The sequence below is a fragment of the Aethina tumida genome, chromosome 1, assembly GCF_024364675.1.
Source record: "Aethina tumida isolate Nest 87 chromosome 1, icAetTumi1.1, whole genome shotgun sequence".
Lineage (NCBI taxonomy): Eukaryota > Metazoa > Arthropoda > Insecta > Coleoptera > Nitidulidae > Aethina > Aethina tumida.
The window spans coordinates 60549220-60572203 of NC_065435.1; the positions used below are offsets into that span (position 1 = coordinate 60549220).

Here is a 22984-nt window from a genome sequence, read left to right on the forward strand (position 1 = left end):
TGAGATAATTGCTGTAGACATTTATTAAATATTTGTTTCACAATATAATATAACATCGATATATAGTAATATGATATGTATAGTATGATATGTATCAACCGCGTACCGTTTTCAGTACGACGAACTATTTTATAAAGCCTGCACCGAAATCATGCCCACGATCAACCGTCACTTCCTGCTCCTTAAACCTTGATAATTGTTATAGGACGCGCTCGATTTTTTGGGATTGATCGTGAGTACGTCATTACGGTACCACCACATTAAATCATCACAGTTAGACGGTTAAAGTTGAAGTTCTGTAAAGTATAAGTTAGTGCTTTCTCTAATAGCAGCACTGCAACTCATGCAATGTATGCATACGTTTTATTCAATTTTCTTCTACAAACTACGATATGTTTCATCAAATGACTAAACTAGGCCTTTTAATTTGATTTAAACACCTTAGTCACTATAAATACCTCAGCCAATAAATCTAAAATATATGGTACTTATGTACGTATGTTCTTTAATATTATTTCATGGCAAAATTGCACAGCGTGAGCGACAGTTGGAGGGCTCAGAACAAAAGAAAATCAGGAAAATGAGAAACAACAGTCGATTGCAACGAATACAATAAAGTTCACGTTCCGTACAACTTTGCCATCATCATTATTATTTAACTAACAGTAAATGTTTTTCAATGTACAGTATTGAGAGTGGGTTTTCTGTTGCGATATTTAGTGCATGGGTCTTTTGTATGCCATGCCGGTGATGCGTTTCTCACCCGCTGTATGTTGTACAGCGTTTTTGATCTGATCGATGGCAACTGGGCCTATGCATACCAACGGGTCTTTGAAGTAAGAGCAAACCTAAAACAAAATACATACGAAGTTTTGTAATTTTTGTGTGTCATACTGGAACTATTAAATTATTAATATATTGTTAATTCACAGTTGTTTACGTTGTACTTTGGCAAAATGTCTGTGACGAATAAATTTCAATACATGGTGAAATAGCCGAATAATTTAATTTGTCCCAGTCGCGAGTTAAATTAGTATTTTCCAAAAGAGGTACAAAAAATACTTTGAAATTCAATAAACATGAACAAAAGAAACATTATTAGGTCTGTATCAAGGTTGCTGGATAAGAAAGAAAATAAAAAGATAAGCTAAAATTTTTAAGAGTTTTAAAATAAAATTGCTCAACTTCAGTACATAAAAGTTTTAATGTTTTACCTATAAATCTCCAATTCTTGACGGTTTACTTTGTAACTGGTCGTCGTATTTTTAAATTTGCATTCAGTTTTAATTTAAATCTTTTGTATAAGTGACAATCAGACATGGCGTTGGCGTTACAAAAAGTCTATTAATAACATTACACATATAATGTGGATTGATTGAAATTGTACTTTAAGTAGACCGAATAAATTGTTGCATCAATTTAATAAAAACGTTTTATAAATATATATTTATTTTATAAATATATTTTAAAATAATATAGTATTTTAAAACGAAGCAAATGAACAATTAATACACATATAATAAATTAATGTTTCTAATTGTGACAGAAACGTTTTAAATTCATTAATGGAATCGTGGACGTCTGTTACCAAATAAACATTGGTTTGGTTGTCACATTCATTAAAAATAAAATTAATTACACACAAAGAGAGTTCAAATTAATTTTTACTTCTGAGTAATTGTCGTATATGTCATACTCGTTTAATCGTTAATTTTAATATAGTAGTTATTAGTTTCTAGTTGATTAAAAAATATACCTCTGGACACATAAGAAAATTATACGAAAAGGAAGGTTAATTGTAATTTATTCTTAACAATACTAGTATTGATGAAAGAACTTTCCAAGTGTATGATGTATTCGATTTTATTAATCTGATTTTGATTTCAGAAAGACAAAGGAGTGCTAGACCAAGGAAAACTACTGCAAATGAAGATTGAGAATGAAAGCCAGTAGGGACTCTACAGTGAGATAGTAGGAGTCAATTTTATTATGTCACATTTCATTTCTAGTTGGACAAAACAAACAAAGATATGTTGACGATACCTTGCGGGGGGCCTGTCTGTGACGACGTTGTAGCTGACAGCAGAGGCCGCGGGATATGTCGCACTCGCTGCTCATGTTGCATGTTTCGGAGTACTGTTTATCCTGGTGTACCGGGGGTCTGCAGACTCTTGTTGGTACGTCGGGCTCTGCCTCGGCGCAAACCAAGCCGGATTCGCAGTCGCTGTCCCGTCGGCAAAGCTCACCCACTCGACGTCCGTAGGCGAACACACAGGAACCGACAACTGAAAACATATTTTTAATTAATTATGGCAAATAGTTGTTAAATAAAATTATTTGCAATTAATTTTGTTGTGTGTCGATTAATTAAAACCAATAACGCTTTTCAGTTCAATTCATTAATTTTGTGTGGTAATCTATAATAAAGGACATTCAAATAATTAATTACGTTCAATTTTTAAATAATATTGATCACAAAATTAAACCCTTTCTTTGGACTACTATTATTTTAACCATATTATATAATTTAATTTTCTTCTTTTTTCCTTTATAATTGTTATAAAAATCTATTTAAGATATATTTGTGTGATAAAAACTTTTATTAGTTTGAACTTAAGACGGAATTCCTATTAGGAAAGTAAAATCTTCATTATAGGATTAACAAAGTTTTATATATTATTTTATAAATAAATTATACTAAACGAATAAACCAGTTTAAAAACAATAACCTTTTTAAAAATATACAGGGTGTCCCCAAATTAGATAATGTTTTCTATCTAAATATATCTAATAAACGAGATATAATCAATTTTTTTTAAGCAAAGACAAATGTCAGAAAAATTTTAAAAAATATGTACCAATTTACCAAATTTCACTGTTATTCACTCTTTCAATTTTATTTAAAATAATTACTATAATATATATAAAACTAATAGCATATTCTGTTGGTGACAGCAGTTCTTTTTTGTTAAATCATGGAAGCTGAAACTTAAATCATTTTAATATTATAATATTTATTTAAAAAAATATATCAGAATAATCACAATATAATTAAAATGATTGTTCATTAGACAAATATAATTTTTAAATATGAAATTCCTCCCTGATAACTATTATAAATACAATCAACAATTCAAAAATAATTGAAATATTGTCGTTTGTTATGTAAATATTGACCTGTAATATTTAAATTTCATATATTAGATGTAAGAATATGAAATTGTTTAGTAACAAACACTGAATAATTGAAAAATGAATATCTTTTTAAAGTTTATCTAAAACGATAAATGAATGTTCATAGCCTTGTAGTTACTCACCAGGTTTTAATCAACAAAATACTATTGAATAGAATATAAAATTGCCTTTATAACGATCATAAGATCACTCATTAAAAATAAAAGTAATCGATAATGTCCACTTAAAAGTTGTTATTACAAAGCGAATGAGTGGAAATATTAATTTTAATTCACTTTAAACAGAAATTGTAAATTCAAATATCACTTTTCTACTAGAAAGAATGGTCGAACAATATTTTTATGAAATAGTAAGATATTGTATGAAGTCAAAAAGTTAACACGGTTTCAAAGTTCCGTAAGTGTATAAAATAACGATCAAAATTTAACTTCTCCAATTAAATAAAACTCTTTTACCAAATTTATCTTAAAAATATTGGATTTTGTACAAGTTACTGAATAATACTTTCCACGTTGTAAATATAGCATTTAACTATTACCTATTTGGTATGTATCCTAACCAAAGTATATTCAATACAGTAGATGACTTATTCCATAAAAAATGTCTTAAACAATTTATTTATTGTTGGATTGTGAAAAATTTAGTATACTTCTGTTTGGTGTTGTAGAAAACTATTTTTATGGATTTTTTTATTGCCTTATATTTTGAGACATTTTTATTTAAATCAAGTTATAAATTAAAATGTGACAAGGATATTTTCTTCCTAATTTAGCTACAAAATATGTTAAAGGTCATACTTAAAAATATTAAAAATAGTACAGCTTACAATCCAATATGCATATTACCAAGTTGAACGTTTTAATATGCACATAATTCAAAAGCTTTGTGAATAAATGTATAACTCAACATGAAATGACAACAAACTGCTACCAATATGTAAATATAATATATATTGTTTATTTTGCATGTCGAAATTCACAAAATTTGATTTATTCAAGCAATTAATATTAAACGTATTCAACCATTTGAAATAATATAAGATAAGATAATACTGAATATATAAAGATCAAATAAAATAAGTAAATTAAGTAATTTTACAAAAATAAATGTTTCCATTTGTTTCGTTAAGATTTTTTTCACTTAATAGGTTTATACAAATCCGGTTTATGTTCACTGAATACAATGTAACATCAGATGAGTAATCTTGTGTATTAAGTAGGTATACAGCATAATCTGAAGTAATCTTCTTTACATGTTAATTTTCGAGGTATCATAAACCCCCGAATAGTTCGCCACGCGTTTACGCATTTATAAATACAATTTTGAAGACCCCGTATACGCTGTACAATTAAAACCATTTTTCTTTGCGTTCGTAGCATCGCATATTAATTAATTAACTAAAGCCTTCCGATATGAAATTATCTCATTAACGTTCCCTTCTTTGTGCGCCTAATGAAGTGTATTAATTAAACATACTTATTTACAGAACCGGTTTGATGATATTTTGGCGTGGGAGTGTGAATCAATAGTTTGCTGCGTCAACTGAATGCTTTTTTATTCCCTTAATTGCACGTAAATATTTTTTAAAACACGTCTGCAGAATTATTTCAGAATTTGTTAACATCTTATTATCAATATAATACATTTAAAATGAAATTGTTTCGATTGGCCCAGAAAATTAATGATGCGCATTCACCATAATTTAAAAAAACGAGCATGAAATCAAAAATTTATTATAACAGATTTACTTATGACAGCCGTTACGGAAAAACAATAATTAAGGTGGCAACAGCTGCCCCTTTGTATTCGTTAAATTGCACGTAAGGCAATTTCTTCAAATGAAAACAAATTGGGTCGAGTGAAATTTCACGTTTACAAGCGTAAGCTTTTTGCTAAGTGCACAGACGTCTTTTTTTATGTTTCCAACGCGGAAAAATTCACTCACGGGTGATATTTTCCTCGCTTGCGTTGAAGATGAAGGCAGTATATCATCTGAATTATGATCGTTGTGTCGATGTTTGTCGTGGGTTGGTTTGATGAATGTACAATATGATAGTCGCTTTGTGAATAAATTCAGCAAACAAACATGAAATGATGGCAAACCGTTAGTAGTGTGCGGGTGCCGTTTTGACACTAAGTGGTTGGTGTATAAATTTCGGAATATACGTACATCGGTGCCGCAGTGGTTAGTTAGTCACTAGGTAAATTTGCATTTGTGTATCAAATTTCCCAATGAAATTTAAATTTAAAATTTGGTTTGACGGATATGGTATGTGTTTGTTTTTATTTCTTGGATTTTATGAAATTATTCTGTAAATATTATATTATATGAAAATTCGTTTCAGAGATTAACTGTGTGGAACAGTCAAATGGATTTATGCATTTTTATATTAATTGTTGGAAACATTTATAGAAAACCCGACGTCAATTTTTTTAAATTGGTATTTTTTATGTATTATTATATTGGGTCGAATGAAAAGTAGGAGCTACGTTTATGTGTAATTTAAGTTGTGTAGTTCTTTTAGCTTTTGACGCAGCTTTTGATGGTTAAAACATAAAATGATAGTGAAGTATTGCCGCATTGAACCTTCTTCGAGTGATATTCATTTAGTTTTTAGTATTATTAATTATTGGATTGAAATGTTGGATTGCGATATTAATTTTAATGTTATTTTCTGCACTTAATCTAAAACCAATAATTATAATATTATTTTATTGTTATAAATTAGAAATGAGTAACAATGATAGAATAGAAAACTAGCAGACTTTTTAAATTATGGATAACTTCAATTTGAAAATGTGAAGAAGTCTAAACTACTTGAAAGTGGTTCAATGTGGGAATTTTTTCGTTTCAGAATGTACAATTGCCCTGTTTATATATATGCTTAATAATTAAAATAATTTACGAAGAAATCCTCAAGTGATAAACTCTAAATTTTTAAATAGAATTGTGTGGTAGTTATCACACATTTAAAAGATTTCTCTTTTCTCAATATAAAATAGTTTTTTGTTTACAAAATATTCAAAAATTAACATTAACAAGAAAATAAAATTATAGTTATTGGTTCTAAATTCGTCGAAAAAATTAACATTTCACTATATTAAATAAGTAATTCCATTTTGTTTACGGTATTATAATTAATGAATTCAAAGTTGATTTTGATTAAGATTATATTTTTAATGTTAATTTTTACAATAAATTTGTAAACAATAATTATGATATTATTTTATTTTTAATGCTTTTTCATACTAAATTAGATATAAATAACATTTTCGGATAAAAAATGAAGAAACCTTTTAAATGATATATCACTGGGTGATACCTCCGATTTAAAAATTTCACAAAATTTAAGTTACTCGAAATTAATTCAATGTAGTGATAAAATTTTTGTGTTGCAGGATGCAAAATTGCCATGTTTCAGAATTTTTTTATACATATGCTCACTAATTAAAATAATAATTATTCTATTCCATACTGATTAAAATGACAAAAGAATTTTCGGGTCATAACCTCTAAATTATTAAATATAAGTATGAGGTTGTAATACTTCATTCAAAAGATCTCTTCTTTTCTCTATTGAATATTGGTTTCTAATTTATTGCAAAAAATGATATTAAAAATAAAATCATAATTATTGGTTTTAAATTCATTACAAAAATTAACTTTAAACTAAATTAAATAATATTAATTTTTGATATTTTGACTTACTGAATTGAAAGTTTATTTTGATTAGTATTTTATCCCTAATGTTAATTTTCATAATAAATTTCAAAATAATAATTATGATATTATTTTATAATTTTTAATAAACTAGAATTAAATAACATTTTCGAATAGAAAAGAAAGAAACCTTTTAAAAGATGGGCGGAAGCTCCGATTTAGAAATTTGAAAAAATATAAATTACTCATTATATTGACCAGCTGCGGAACTTATTATTGACAATTCAGATAATAAATTAATTCCATTTGTTTCATGCTGAATAGTACCGATTAAAATTACGAAAGAATCCGTTCAACCGGAACAATTATTTATTGTCAAGCGAACTGCAATAATTTCCGTAGTCCACTATTATTTAAACCCAAAAATCCATAATAATTAATTTGGTACAACAGTATCTAGTTTAATATGCACATTGCCATGTCGTGTATTTTAATATGCATATTGCGTGAAATGTTTTGTGATTAAATTCCGTCAATACGAAAAACGGCAAATCGCTAGCCAATTGATGCAAATACTCTTGACGTTGATTGGCATATTTCATAAATATTTTGATGGATATAAGTGGCGGCAATATATATATAAAATTGTTCAAATTTTACGTTAGCTCTAACCGATTTATTCGTTGATAAACAACGAGTAATCAAAGATTATGGGGGAGTTTTGTAATATGTTTTTTACTGTACAGTGGGAAATTGCACTAGCCAACTTCAGTAACATGTTTTGGATATATGATGTAATTATAAATCTAAAATAATTATTTTATTTGTGATCTTCTGCTGTTGTTATTTGTTATAAATATTGTAAATAAATTTAAATTGACCTAATTAATATTTATTAAAAAAGGATCTGTATATTACAATTTTTAAATTTATTTATTTAACACTGGAATAATAAATATTTTGAATTGCTCTTTCCAAATAAACAAAATGTCATTTATACTAGCCATTTCAAATTATGGCGGATGCACAGATTTATTTATTTAAAGTACTTTTAATTCATCTAAAATAAGAAATAATTTATGAACTCGCAAACAAGGGATGTTGAATGGATGAAATCCATTTCTTTTTGTAAATGTTAAACACTAAATTTCATTTAATTAAGTATTTGTATCAACAATAACAATGTAAGGATGAAAGTTTTTCTTTTATGCGAGGTTCACTTTTTTTGAAGTGTGTTATTTAAATAAAATTGTTAAAAATAAAATTATCAAATAATAGCAAATCAGTCGTAGTAAGAGATATTGAATGGATAAAAGTTTTTCCTTCATACAAATATAAAAATATTTTATTCTAGCAATTTTAAAATAATGGTGGATGCGCTGTCTGTTTCTGTTATTTTTAAGTTATTTAAAATAAGAGTAAATTATATAATAATATATATATATATCTATATATATATATATATATATATATATATATATATATATATATATATATATATATATAATTGGATGAATGAAAACTGTAAGTAAATATCCAAGTTTCATTTGTGCGTGTTTCAATATTAGTGTTTGTTGTATATTGTAACTATTAAACTTGTTTCTCGGTAATAAACAGCAAGCTAATATTTAAAGAAGACTATAACTATCTGGCTACGCCGATATAGACCCCGTCGGGATATAGTGTTATGAATTTTATTGCCCCTTCGGCTATTGCATCAAATTCTGTTAAATGGTAATCAGGAGATTGCGATAATTACTTCTGGATGATCTAAATTAATAGGCTTTGAGAATCACATGTCATCTTCTACCCAATTAACTAGCTAACGAGATAGTTCGTGTTATCAGCAAACGACGCCCGTTACAGACCAAAATTAACATCGCAATTAACCGTAAATGTGTTATAGAGAAATTGTGGATATAATTCACAAATATGCAACAAAATAAAGTAACTGCAAAATGTACGGGAAACAGTTATAAAGGACGGCTTGAGTTACGTGGGAATTGTGACGACGTTAAAAAAGAGGTAAAACGTGATGAGAAAGCTTGTTGAGTGGAAGAAATAAAATTGTGTGTGATAAATACCTCCATCAACGTCGACGCAAACGGAGCCGGGACAACAGTGTTCGTTGGCTGTGCACGGTTTTCCGTAGCAGGGGTCCATGTCACCCTCCTTTGCAAACTCCTCGAGGATGCCTTCATCTCCATCACCACGCTGAAAATCAAAATACACCCTCAAAATATATTTTATTCCCAACATACCTTTTTATTGGGTTAATATAAATAACTAGTAAGCATTTCACAAACATGGTATATACATGGTGTAAACGAATTCTTACATAATAAAGTGTGAAAAAATGTATCTTTGTAATAAATTTCAATGTAATGTATAGTAGAAAATGATAGTTTAGTGTTTTTAATTAAAAAAAGTTTAAAATATGAATGATAAAATCAATGAAATAATTTATTCAGTTTTATTTATTAGTTACATTATTACTACTTACAGTATAATAATAATAATAATAATAATAATAATAATAATAATAATAATAATAATAATAATAATAATAATAATAATAATAATTAAAAAATATAGTTTAAAATTGAATATCTTTGTTCACACCTTGTATATTATAAATACACAATCTTACAAGTTTAAATTAATTTATAATTTAACTGCTATACTAAAATTTCTACAAGCTTAAACTCGTTTATCAGGTTCCCTGTTGCATTGTTTTAAGAGACTCCATAAAAGAAAATGCATTTTACAACACTTGCTATCTCCGCTCTACATCTAAAGTGCATTTTCAGCATTTTTGAATTAATTATAGTACGAAATAATCAATACTATTTAAACATCTGTGATACTACGTAGGTGTACCGTAAATAATTTGGTAAATTTTCTACTGTTTTATTTACATACCAGTTTCTCTTCTAAATCCAATTCACCCTGAAAAGATACCTTCATTATGAATATTTCACAACACACTATTTCTACAGGTTAGTCAAATATAAGCTTGTAACTTTCAAATAGTACAGTAAGCGTATGGTAAGAGTAAAGGTGATAGAAATAGAAAAGTTACAATGCTGATATCACGAACAACCTTAGAATATTCCGAGTCTGTACAACCTTGATCCAAAACAAAAATGAGAAAAAAATAGCGACAGCAGGTGAAGAACAAGATGAGATTCGAAAGAAAAATAATAAAATAGTCAGCGATCAAAACTGTATAGACTCCGTTAAATTTTTACTTAATTAAGCTACAGCAAGCCGTTTTATTCAGGGTATTAAAAGGTTGTTAAAAAAAACTTTTTAAAACTGGATTTTAAATTTGACGGTTCGTTAAAGTTGTTTTACGAGCACTTGCGTTACGGAGCAAATTTAGTTACTCGGTCGACAGATAAAGAACGGATATAAGGGAACACGGTTGAAAACTTCGTTTTATCTGCAACCGAATTGTTTGCTGTGGTTGTGTTGATTAAAATTTTCTCTGTATTTGTTGTTTTTTTTCGACTGTGGTAACTTCGTTTTTATACGACTAAGTTCAGATTGTGGCATTCCTAATTTTCCCTTCCTTCAAAAAGGAACCGCCTTTTATGAATGTTATTAAACAAAATGAATGCCCACTTGAAGAGTTCTTATTGGATACGAAGTATTTCAAAAGAATAATTAAATAAATTCAATGAGAGTTTCCGAAAATGTTGTTTCTAACGTCGAAATATTCAACGTGATCACTTCAAATGGTAATAAAATCATATGTACTAGAAAAATAAAAAGGAAAATTTACCATTTTCCCATGAAAAATAAAAAAAAAACATAATTATACATAACCTCCGGTAAATTTATTCTAATTATTATTTATATTGTATGAAATAAAATTTTTCAAAAATATATTGTGTTTAAAAAGTATTAGGACCAAACCATTATTTTACTGAATTTATCAAAGGTCACCCGATTTTATTTAAAATTATTTAACTTTCAAATCTTTCAAAAATTTTACATTTAAGAACTTATTATTCTTAATGATAAATTTAAAGGTTAATAACGGTATAGAAAACTGAGAATTAATTATGTAAATCTTGGCTTAATTATTTTAAATGCCATTCTACAAAGTTAGGGGTGGCACCACAAATATCTGCTAATTAAGTACTAATTTAACTACCAATCCCTAATCCTTATAGCTGTTTTGCACACATCAATTTATTTTATAATTTATTAGCCAAATTTTTGTCTAATAATATCAATAGTTACTAAAAAATAAAACTCCCTCTATCTTCATCTATTTATTGACGAACTGAATTGGATAATAAATTGGCCAATTATTATATTGCACGTAGCAATAAATTTAAAGTTTCAAAATTGGACAATAAATTGTCGTTTATAAAAGAGCCATAAAGAAGAATTATAATAAAAAAGTTGAAATTAGTCTAAAATAAAATAGAAAAACTATCATTATTACAACTTATTTCATACCTCTTTTGTACATATCAATTTATTGGCCAATTTGTTGTTCAATTTACTGGCATCCATTTGGGAATTATATGTACCAATTTTTTCTTGGTGTGAGCAACAGTATCATAAGTAATTTTATCATACCGAGAGATTTACTTTTACAGTGAACAAGAAATAAAGTACTGTGCATTACATTCAGAATGATTGATGGTATGTGAAATATGAATTTAATTTAACTTATTCAATTTCGCATTCTTTTCTTCAGCACAATTTAGAACTTAAACTAAATTTTCCGCAACGTTTTCGGTTCGTTATTGAAAAAGTTTCCACAAACGGCGAAGAAAATTATAATCTTTCTGTATACGAATGTGGTATTTGAAACATAATTTGCAACAACCCGAAATTGCTTTCCGTCGGTGTACATTAAAATAATACATTTTTAAATTACTTCTTACCATAAGTAACCTGTGAAAAAAACATGCACAACTGCTGTAGAACTAATTTAAAAGTATTTTTTAATCAAACACATATAATTTATTTGGTGCGGTTAAAAATCAATGGCACACCCTAAGACTAATGAGGGATATTAATGCCTAAAGCAAGTAATTAATTTTGAAACAAAACAAATACTGACAGTTTCTTTCAAATGGAAAAGCTCTTTGCCCTAGGGCAATGGAAGGTTTGTACATATGAATATATTTACTTATATTTCTAGATAACAAAATGAATGGAATTTTCTGTTTATAATGAGTACCTTATGATATTATTGTGTTGCGTAACACGTTTAGATAATTCAAATGGAACATTAATCAAATCTTTGATAAAGTTAATTCCATTAAATGGAAAGAAATTCGAAAATTTAATTTAAAAAAATTGTTCTAAAATCATTATTCCTCTGTTTAAAATTATATCAAATATAAGTGAAAAAAATGTAGGGAATGAAGGAATATGTTACAATGGTTATTGGTTATGTTTTGACCCCCTATTATATTAGACACAAAAAATTAAATTTATAATTTGTATTATTTTTATGTGCGGCGTACATATATTACCAGTTACAGACGTATACAGGGTGTTTCATAACTTATCCGAATTTTTTTAACCAAAAATACACTTCTAAATAATAAGTCGATTTCTTAAAAAAATTCTAATAAGTCCAATATCTTTATATGGTGATACTTATATTTCATGAAAATCCGTGAATACTCTTTCATATTTTATTTAAAACATTTTTGTATCTCATATAATAAAATAAATAAATGAGAGGGTTAAAATATAACCAATTACTCTGTACAGTAACTAATAATTTTAACGAGATTTTTTACCTATATACATTGAGCAACTTAATTCTAAAATTAAATTAGTCATACCTTTTTTGTTGTTTTTGAAAGGTTTTAAAATAAAGTGTACAAAATAAAAAATTAAAATGTAAATAAGTGGTATTTTCTTTGTGAAGTATTATAACTCCTTGAACGTTCAATCGAGTTGAAATATTGGATTTTGAAATCATAACGAAACTGAATATATAATTTGCATATTAATGCAGAATTTTTCTAGCATGAAAAAGAATAAATTTGTGCTCGGTTAATAATATAAAAGTAATTTCGTGCTCCGTGACCTTTTTAAACTGTAAACCATAATTATACATTTACTTCAATAAATCAATAATTACTACAATTTTGTTATAATGGTGATAATTGATTATATCATCGCTAACACAGTAAATTAATCTGTCGCAATTTACTCAATTAGGGACACATGTTGGCGAACAATTTATGCATAATAAATCCTTATTCGATCGTTCGCACTTTAAAGACCAATTTAATTTAAATTTTGTTTACGAAAGTACTCGTTTAGTTAAATTAATATCGCGAATCTTTAGATCTTAACCTTTTGGTTTAATGAAATAAACTCATGTTCAAAAGGATATTAAACTTTTATGAATTAAAACTTTAATTCTATTTGATTCTATATAAAAAGATAAAGAAAAGAAAAACTATACACCAAATTTCCGAAGTGCTATTAGTGAGAAGATTGTTTTTTTTTTTTAAATAGTGCTGGTCTACATTACTTAGGAATTGTGCTCGAAGACCTTACAACTACCCCTAGGTTACCTGACTATAATGCTATCGAGCATGCTGAATATGCTAAAACGGCGACTTTTGAACCATTTACCCTAATACTCTTGAAGAGCTTCGAGCTATAATTTTGCTGACATGGGACAATATACCTTAAGAAGAATTGAATTATCTCAGAGAGGTGTCAAGCTCTCAAGGATGTGCATGGAGGACATACGATATACTAAAGTATATGTATCTATAATTTTGAATAGAATCAACAATTTCTGATTTATGTTGAATTTAATATGTTGTTTATATTTTTACTAAATTCATTTATATTTTTTTTGTTCATTAAAAAACTGTAAAAAATAAAGAAACAAATAGTCAATGACGATGCAATTTTTACATACTTTTTTCTATATCCATAATATTTGGACATGAGTTTATTAGAGTGTCACTGTCGATGGTGGTGGGTGAGTTCTGATACTCACGGCATCAAAATGTGAGCTTTAGTTATATAAACTACATTTTATAAAATGGGAGAACTATTTTGTTAAACGTAACATTGACTGGGAATGACTATTTTCGCAACTTATTAAACAAAATCGTAAATAATAATAAGAACCAACTTCCTGTTTCCTTCCTTGGGGTGCGATACTGTTAAAAAATGTTAAAAATGCAAATATTAAATTGGCAATTTAAACTTACGGCAAATCCACCGTGGCCTCCGTAGCCGAGATTTTGGAGCATTTCTGGGGAGAATCTGTTAAAGAGGCCACCCCATGCGTGTGCCTGCCGTCCGACGAGGCATAGAGCCAAGATTGTGACGAGTGTCGGCATTTTAAGGTTTTTTTGGGGGCTCACGTCTGAAAAAGAAAAACACAATATACATACAGTGAATTAGAATTTCAAATTCTTATCGTTTTGATATATCGGAGGTCCCGGAAAAGTTTGGTGCTGAATTTTAATTTGATTTAGTAAAAGGTTACCCTTTTGCTAAACAAATTATATAAATGTATTAAAATTACATACGTGGAAATGCGTATTTAATTTTATTAAAAATTTTATTACAATTATTCAATATTAACTTTTAATTATTTCAAATTAAACTTTCAGTTATTTTAATATCATAAAAAAACATAAAATACATTTTTCGTTAAAAAGTGATATATAAATCAAAAGATCATTCAAATATTGCCACATGAAATTATTGTAGATTTAAGGATTTAAAAGTATGGGATATGAAAAGTCGAATTGAAAAAGATGAGTCCTTAAAATTTAAATTGAAAAAGTTTAATAATTAAAATGCGGTTTCATATCAAAACTGGACCATAATATACTTTAAAAGCAATATCAATGTAATTAATGTTTATAAATTATAAAGTAAAATGATTAAAAAATATAATAAATTACATACGAACATTGGATCTAATTTATCTGTATTTCACATACATTTATTTTAATTAATGAGCGAAATTAAAATAATTTGAACATTTAAAATTACAATATCATGAGTAAATCGGATTCCGATTCAAATGGACCATAAAATACATTAACATTTATTAATTATTATAATTGATATTTCTCTTTTGTACACCCACACTAATATTTTTACTGCGACAACACGCCATCTTATCGATTTTTTTGTTTACCGAGATAAAAATAGTATGAAGAGTATGATGTTGAATATAAAATTGATGGTATGCCCCAAGCACAAATCAATCTTACATAGTCTCATAGTCGATATTTATAAGGACGTGATAATTATTGGATCAGAACAAACAATAAAAGACGATGTATTGTTAAACACACATAAGATAAAACTTTGCTGTGGCCGTATTTGCAAGAGAAAAGTAAATACGTGAATAAATCTGATTTATGTTTATATTTCCATTGCATAGTCCCACTGGAACGTATCCAGAGGATTGCGACTATCTTTGGGCAACTGTGGTTCTTGTAATGTATTTTCTTATCCAAAATCGATATTCTTATAAGCAGATAAGTTCCAAATCTGACATATTGAATATCGAAGGCAGATAAAGTGCAAGACGATTTTTTTTTTGAATTGTGATAAAACATTTTCTCTTCTTTCTACATTAAATCACCGGTTGATTTTTATTCGCGTTACGTTAAAATTAAAATGTCGTTGTGGACACGCAAAAATTGTCGACCTCTGGATATAACAGAAATAACAGAAACATTATCATTTAAATGCGTCCTTCCGTGATGCTTTTTGGTGTCAGATTAGATCTTTTTAGAATACCCACGACTCCTGTCTGTCGTAAATTGTGAGCGAAGCTTTTGTTTAATTTTTCTGTTTTTGAAATGTTTCTAATAAAATTATTCAAGATATGAACTGTTGAAATGTTATTTATTCATTTATTCTTGTTAATTAAGATGGTTCCTGTTGAAGGCTCTATTTTTAAATTAATTTAAAATTGTCGTGCGTATTACTCATTTAAATTAAATTTAAATTGTATCTTGACCTGTTTAAAAATTTAAGCTACACATCTGATAAGTTGTGAAATTTTAAATGTAAAACTTCCGTATAAAACTTCACATTCCAAAGTCATTTATTTTGTCGGTTTTGCAAACATGGCTTGGAAATACTCAACAAAAAGATTCAGTTGAATTTTGTATGTACCAGACCATTTCGATTTAAACGCGTCCTTCCTTAATGTATTTCGGTGCCAGATTGGATCTTTTCAGTATTTTAAGTGGGTGAGATAAATCAAATTTATTGCTTTTGTGTATTTTTTTAACCATTTTATGTCCGTTTACAAAATTAGTCACAAACAGTCAATTTATTTGTTTTATAATTTATTGTTATTACCATTATTGTGGTAGGATTTTTAATTATTACCAAAAATATGTTAATATTATAAGATAAAACGGATTTGTTTCACCAATTTTATATTAATAAGTATGTAGCAGAGTTAAAAATCAGATTCTTCTGACGAATTTTTTTTTTTTTGTTAATTTATTATTAACTAATTAATTAATTAAATCGAGGAATATCAATGTGATATTTTCATGAAATTTAAAAGCTTTGAAGAGTAGTAAAATCAAAAAAATTATTTATTTATTTATTTTTCATAAAAAATACCTCAACCAATATCTCTTGTTTTTTGTCTGGAAAGAAGTTTATTAAAGTAGCATAAAATATTTTCATGGAGTTTATAGAATTGGAGTTTCAGCCAAAGGAGCGGGGGTTTTTCCATTATGGGCCATACTGTGTTTGAATTAAACTTAACAAACGATTTTCCTTATTGTCACATCAGGATTTAAGACTATTTGACGTTAAGTAATTTTACTGGTTAGTGTAAACTCAAAATTATATTCATATATAAAATTTAAGTATTTCCATACCATAAATAAATTAAAAAAGAATATAATATTGATCTTTTCGTTGTAAAATACAATTAAAATAAATTTATATATATTTTTTATTAGAATTTTAAATTACTTTCATTTTTTCTAAAAATATTTTTATTTTTTTAAAGTATTTTTAGAGGTGCGTTCAAATAATATAAAATAAAACTGTTTTAAAACAAATACGTGTATCGTGTAATTATTATTCAAGAATTTTTTCAAATCTAAGTTCAAATGAAATTATTATGAAGCGTTTTAAAATTTTCAGCACGACGCCGGTATTCGTACTCGACAATCGAGTGCCGCAACAAAACTTTTCACGCACAGAAATCGAAATGCTAAAAAGGGTAAAACATAATAAAACTGAAATTTAACTGAATTTTACTTACTCGATCCACTAAACCACGAACTTATTCACAAATTTGCCTGTTCGAAAAGCTGGCACACACTGGCTCCAAAAATCAAAACGGTGATGAGAGATGTTGCGGAGTGGCTTTCCGTTACAATAAAGGATTCGTTGCTGAATGCAGTTACTCGCGCGATCTATACAAAACCGTTCAGTTATATGGCCGAGGCGTCGGCACAGTTCGACTCGGATCGTGCTCCAGAAAGGCAGGAAAGGAGGGAACGTGGGTGCGAACAGGATAGTAGGAAGTAGGGGTTGGAGGTCGGAGGTCCTGCAACGCCATAGGCGGCACCCACACACGTCCCTTACTTTTCGAACAATAAAATTATTCCAACACTATCTCTTTTATTACGTGCATTCGAAAAATTTAAACGTTTCGGTTTAATAGGGGTATAGGAGGGAAATACTTATTTGTGTTAGTTCACCAATATTTATTTTGCTCTACTGTTTTATTATATTCTTAAGGTAAATTTCATTTTGTAGATCTTTAAACTTTAGTACTTAAAAAAGGTAATGATGATAAAAATAGAATAAAATTCTGAAAAAGCAATATCAAATTTATTACTTTTCTAAAGTACAAATAAATAACTCGATAAAACTCAAGTCTCTGGAGTCTTCAAGTTCCTAAGTCATGTTTTATAGATCTAACAAATAATAAATATGAAATTGGATAATAATTGTTCGTAGTCTCAGAAAGCTTTAAGCAGCCGTAAAAATATATAATTACCAATCTCATTTACTCTACTCTACAATATGCTAATGATAAATTTCAATTTGTTGATGTTTAAACTCTAATGTTTACAATTTTATATTGATACAAGGAATAAAATCTGTAATGACTAATATTAAAGTTAATTGTTAAAAAACTAATTATAACTTTCTACTTGTTTCTAATTTTTTGTCATGTTTTTAAATTCACACGAATAATAATATAATATAATTATAAAATTCAATGATATAATGATGAATTCAAGAAAATAATTTCTATTTCCATAAAATTTTAAAATTAAGGTCCGAAAAAATATTTAAATATAATTCTTATTTATTGTAGTGCGTCTTTTTATGCATCGTTGTATTCTTAAATTTCATTTTGTAAATTTTTAAACTTTACTGCTTGAAAAAATTAATAATAACCAAAAGGTAATAGAATTCTAAAAAAATAGATAAAACTATAAGTTAGAAAATAAGTTTATAGAACTAAATTCTCCAGAGCTTTTTAATTTTTATGTCATGTTTCATAAGTCTCATAAATAATAAATACAAAATTTGATGATTCTGACAGGAAATAAATTATCCCAATTTCAGAAAACCTTAAATAACCATCAAAATATTTAAATTTAATTCTTTTTTATTATAGTACTTTTCATGTTCCATTGTATTCTTAAACTAAATTTCATTTTATAGATTTTTAAACGTGATTAAATTTTGAAAAGTAATATTCAAGTTTATTATTGTAAAAAACAAATAAAAAATAATTAAATTGGTAATTAAACTTTTAAGCCATAACCCAAGTCTCACTAATAATAGTTATAAAATACGAATAAATGTTATTGGAAGAAAATAATCGATCCTAATTCCAGAATATTTCAAACCCCCATAAAAATATGTAACGTAATTTTTATTTGTACTAGGATGTTTTATATATTTTATTATATTCTTAAACCAAATTTCATTTTGTGAAAACACAAGTGCATTAAAAATTAATATTGATAAGAAAGCAATATAAAATTTGATAATTCTGTCAGAAAATAATTGATTCCAATTCCGAAAAAGCTTAAAACATCATAAAAATATTTAAATATTCTTATTTATTATTTTTATGTTTTGTTGTATTATTTAACTAAATTTCGTTTTGTACATCTTTAAACATGCGTGTTTAAAAAAAGTCAATAATGATGAATAATGAAATCAACAAAATCCTGAAAAAACAATAGTCAAGTTTATTATTTTAAGAAACAAATAGTGAATACATAACTTGATAAAACTTAATCTATAAGTCTCACATAATGTCAGGAAATAATTGATGAGATTTTCAGAAAATTTTAAACCTCCATAAAAATATTTAAACATAATTCTTATTTACTCTAGTATGTTTATTTATGTTTTAATACATTCATTTTGTAGGTTTTTAAACTCAAGTGCTCAAGTGCTTTGAAAAATATCAGAAAACCTAAAATTACCATAAAAATATTTGAATGTCATTTTCATTTACTTTAGTGTGTCTTTTTATGTTTTATAATATTCTTAAGGTAAATTTCTCTGTAGATCTCTAAACTCAAGTGCTTAAAAGAGTTAATAACGATAAAAAAGCAATAAAAACTAGTAATGTTCAAATTTATTATTTTAATAATAAACAAGTGACTCTATAAAACTCAACTCTCTAGAGTTTTCTAGTTTTAAAAAAGCATGTTTTAACATGTATGAATTAATGAAAATCTTTATTAATTGATAATTGTTGCTTATAACTAACTTCATTCATCAAGTGAATATTAATAGAAATATTTTTATTATAATGAAATAATATAAGAATATCTCAATAAATGTTTATTTAAAATTTTGGCGAATGCGCAAGTAATGTAAGAATTCAATAAAATATATTTTGTAATAAGTTTTTTATTTTATTCAAATATAATTGGTACGTTAATTAGCGTAAACTTGTTAAATCTCGTTAAATACTGTTACACCTGTAACATTTCATATTCTTGTTATAAAAGCAATTACTGATTAATTCTACCAAATATTGTTAGTTAGCAGTTGAATCAAGCACAAGTTTCTAATTATCTTATGAACGGTCGAATTGCTGTCGGATCTTTGTCTTTCCACTTTGCATGAGTTTCTAAGACTCAAAGCTTAATCCTTTCCAATACCGCAACTTCCAATTTAAACAGTCAGTGTAAATTAATCTTAAATAAAACCATCAGAACCCACAAACACGTGGAACGTTTACTTCAAATAACATATTTGTGTTGTGCACAAATGTTCAATCAAATTAAGAGTAAGTAAACAAAGTCGAATGTTTTTTTTATTGTTATCACAAATAAATTGGTGGTGGATCAATAGTGACCCTGAACTTTAAAATTGTTTAACCGTTGGTTTCGGCCTATGAAACCGTCAAGCGGCTTCGTGAAAATTCGAGTGGCACGTGAAAATGAACAGATTTGCAATTTCCGTTTGCGACGGTAGTTGGTATTAATTTCCTATCATATCCGTCCGAACCGAGAGGAAATTCGTCGGACCAATGAATTTCACTTGGTATTCACTAATGTGATGGTGATTGAGTAATTAGTCGCATGACAACGGTTGAAAAGATTCGCCATTATCGTTGAGGAAATTAATGACTTAATTATTGTAAGTATAATTTACCTTTGAATCAGTTTTTAGGCATATGCTAATTATCTCACTTAATCGTATTGAGGCAGGTTAAATTGGTGAAATAAATATGCGGTTTTTTTCCAGTATTTTATTAAAAAACTATTTCAGTTAGTAATAGATTACATAGAGTGTGACCCATTTAAGATAAAAGGACTCCTGCTCAAAAGATTCTAGACAAATCTATGCATAATTTCCGCATCACCAGACAAACTGTTTTTTCAACAGTAATTAGTCAAATAATGAAAAAAATTGATTATTTTACAACCTTCAAAATGAATATATACCGTACTACATCTGATCAATTAAACTATAGAATAAAGTGTCAGAAGTATCTTAGAATATATTACTGTGTGGAAAAAATACCTGGAATCCATTACCGTGTATAATGAATTCTTTCCGCCGAGTCAAACTGTCAACAAGGAATATTATTTAAGCGTTATGCGTCGTTTTCGTAAAGCTATTCGTCAAAAGAGGCCATATTTGTGGAAATACATATTTTGATTTTTGCACCTCGATAATACGCCATTTCACACTGCACTGAGTTTACATGAGTTTTTTCTCAAAAATGCAACAAAAATCAAAACATCATTTTGACTCGATTGAGGATATAAGAGCCGAATCGAAGAAGGTGGAATAAGTGATTTGCATCGGATGGGGAGTAATTTGAAGTCGATGAAATCGGGTTAGAAGAATAAATAAGACTTTTCATTTTATAACAAGATTTCGGAGATTTTTTGGACACATATTAGTTTAATTCTTAATGCCAACGAGACTCACAAATTGACTGCTCACTGAAGACTTAATTTTAGATATTTAAATATACCATATTTTAAATATCTACAAAAATATTAAACTAATTGTTAGAATGTTGTCACTGATATTTAAAATGATATTTAAAATGAAGTGTTAATGTTAAAATAAATAACACATAACCATTAGAAATCCCTTTCATAGTTAATGTTTTATAGAATAAGAATATTATTATTTTTTATACTACTGTATGAAATTGCCATAGTAAATTAATATTATTTTACTCCTTATACCATCGACTAGATGCGAACTCGATTGCCCATTCGATTCGTTGTTGCTTATGGTCGTGGGTCAAATAGAAGCATCGCAATAGTTAACGTAAACCTATATTTGCCAAGCGTCTCCTGTACCGCATCTGGAGCGATACGTGTTCCTCCTGACCGGCCAGGTGCGAGGAGGACGCTCAAGAGTCCCTATTGGCTCTCAATCGCTCTCAGTATCGGTTTTCATTTGCGGTAGTTTTCCTTGGTGTTCAACACTCCAGTTTGATAAAATCGAGTACACAAGCGAGAAATAACACTTTGTGCAATATTAAGTCTTCGTGAGATTTCGATCTGATTAACTACAGATTCCAACATTCCAATTACTTTAATTCTCTCATCTTAATTCAGGCAAAAATATCCGAACATATTTCGGCAAATATCTGTGCAAACACTGCTATAACCAATTATAAGCTAAATGCACATTGTATTCTTTTTGTGTTTAATATCATGAAAATTAATCACTGCCCATGTATACAATCAAGTACAATTAAAATAGACCACCCATTTTACTTCATAAAAGTATTCTTTTGAACATGTAATTCCTTTAGTTCCTTTAATTGTTCAAATAAATTTATTAGACATGATTTTAAATTTATTTTTTATTTTGAAATATGCAAAATTAAAAATGTTTTTCATAAAAAGTGCGAAAAATAATTTTTGTGAGTGAGTTTTTAATCATCCATTTGTTGATGAAATCAAGTTATAAATAAAAAGTTGCAGTTTTACTCTTATGAACAGCACAACTGGTTTCTTATATTTGCCGATTTCTCGGAAATTTATATTTTATGAAAAATAATCCGGAGTTCTAATTATGTATTTATGTTAAGGTTAGACGTTTATCATATATTTATTAAAATATATTTTAAGAACAGCATAAAGCTCACCATAAAGCAAAGTTTACACAAGAAAATTTATTTAAATAAGTAAAATATTTTATGATTATAAAGTTTATAAAGTTGTTTAAATTTTGACAGCAGTGATAAATTAAAAAAATTTATATTAGGCGACCTACTTTCCTTATGTTTTAATAGGTTACAAAAAAATTCTTAAAATGACTATGCAGAAGATATATTTATGTTGTTTAAAAAATATGTATTTTTATATTATTATATTATTTATATATTTTATATATTATTCTCTTCAAAATCCTTATTAAATTTGTATATTGTTCTTAAAATTGTTCTTTTATTTATAAAATAATAGTCTCAAGTTTCAATTCTATATATAAATTGTTACGTTGTTCAGATGGAATAAAACAAAAATCTTGATATATAGATTGTTTTATTACTTAAATAATATATTATAAATTAAATAAATATAAATACATACATAATTACAAACATACAATAACAACAAATATAATTTAAAATAAATTAATTTGTCAGGTAAAACA

At 27.3% G+C, this 22984-nt stretch overlaps 1 protein-coding gene across 2 annotated transcripts; it reads right to left on the reverse strand.

Annotated features, from left to right (window-relative positions):
* On the reverse strand, positions 1-17269 carry LOC109597329 (ITG-like peptide). 2 transcript variants are annotated; one of them, XM_020012988.2, is made up of 6 exons: positions 17130-17269; positions 14077-14234; positions 9779-9805; positions 8941-9070; positions 2044-2285; positions 1-848 (listed from the first exon to the last, which is right to left on the reverse strand). In XM_020012988.2, exons 2-6 carry the CDS (start codon positions 14206-14208, stop codon positions 717-719), a joined length of 663 nt encoding a protein of 220 aa, XP_019868547.1. In that variant the 5' UTR covers positions 14209-14234; positions 17130-17269; the 3' UTR covers positions 1-716. The 2 variants fall into 2 exon arrangements, with proteins under 2 accessions (XP_019868547.1, XP_019868555.1); XM_020012996.2 differs by lacking the exon at positions 9779-9805.
* Positions 17270-22984: the final 5715 nt, after the last annotated feature.

Excerpts from the sequence above, each read along its gene's own strand:
- LOC109597329 (XM_020012988.2), bottom strand. The coding sequence starts at position 14,208 with ATGCCGACACTCGTCACAATCTTGGCTCTATGCCTCGTCGGACGGCAG. Across the intron at positions 9,071-9,778 it reads TGGATTTAGAAGAGAAACTG|CGTGGTGATGGAGATGAAGG; the intron begins GTATGTAAATAA and ends TTTGATTTTCAG. Across the intron at positions 2,286-8,940 it reads TTGCGTCGACGTTGATGGAG|TTGTCGGTTCCTGTGTGTTC; the intron begins GTATTTATCACA and ends ATATGTTTTCAG.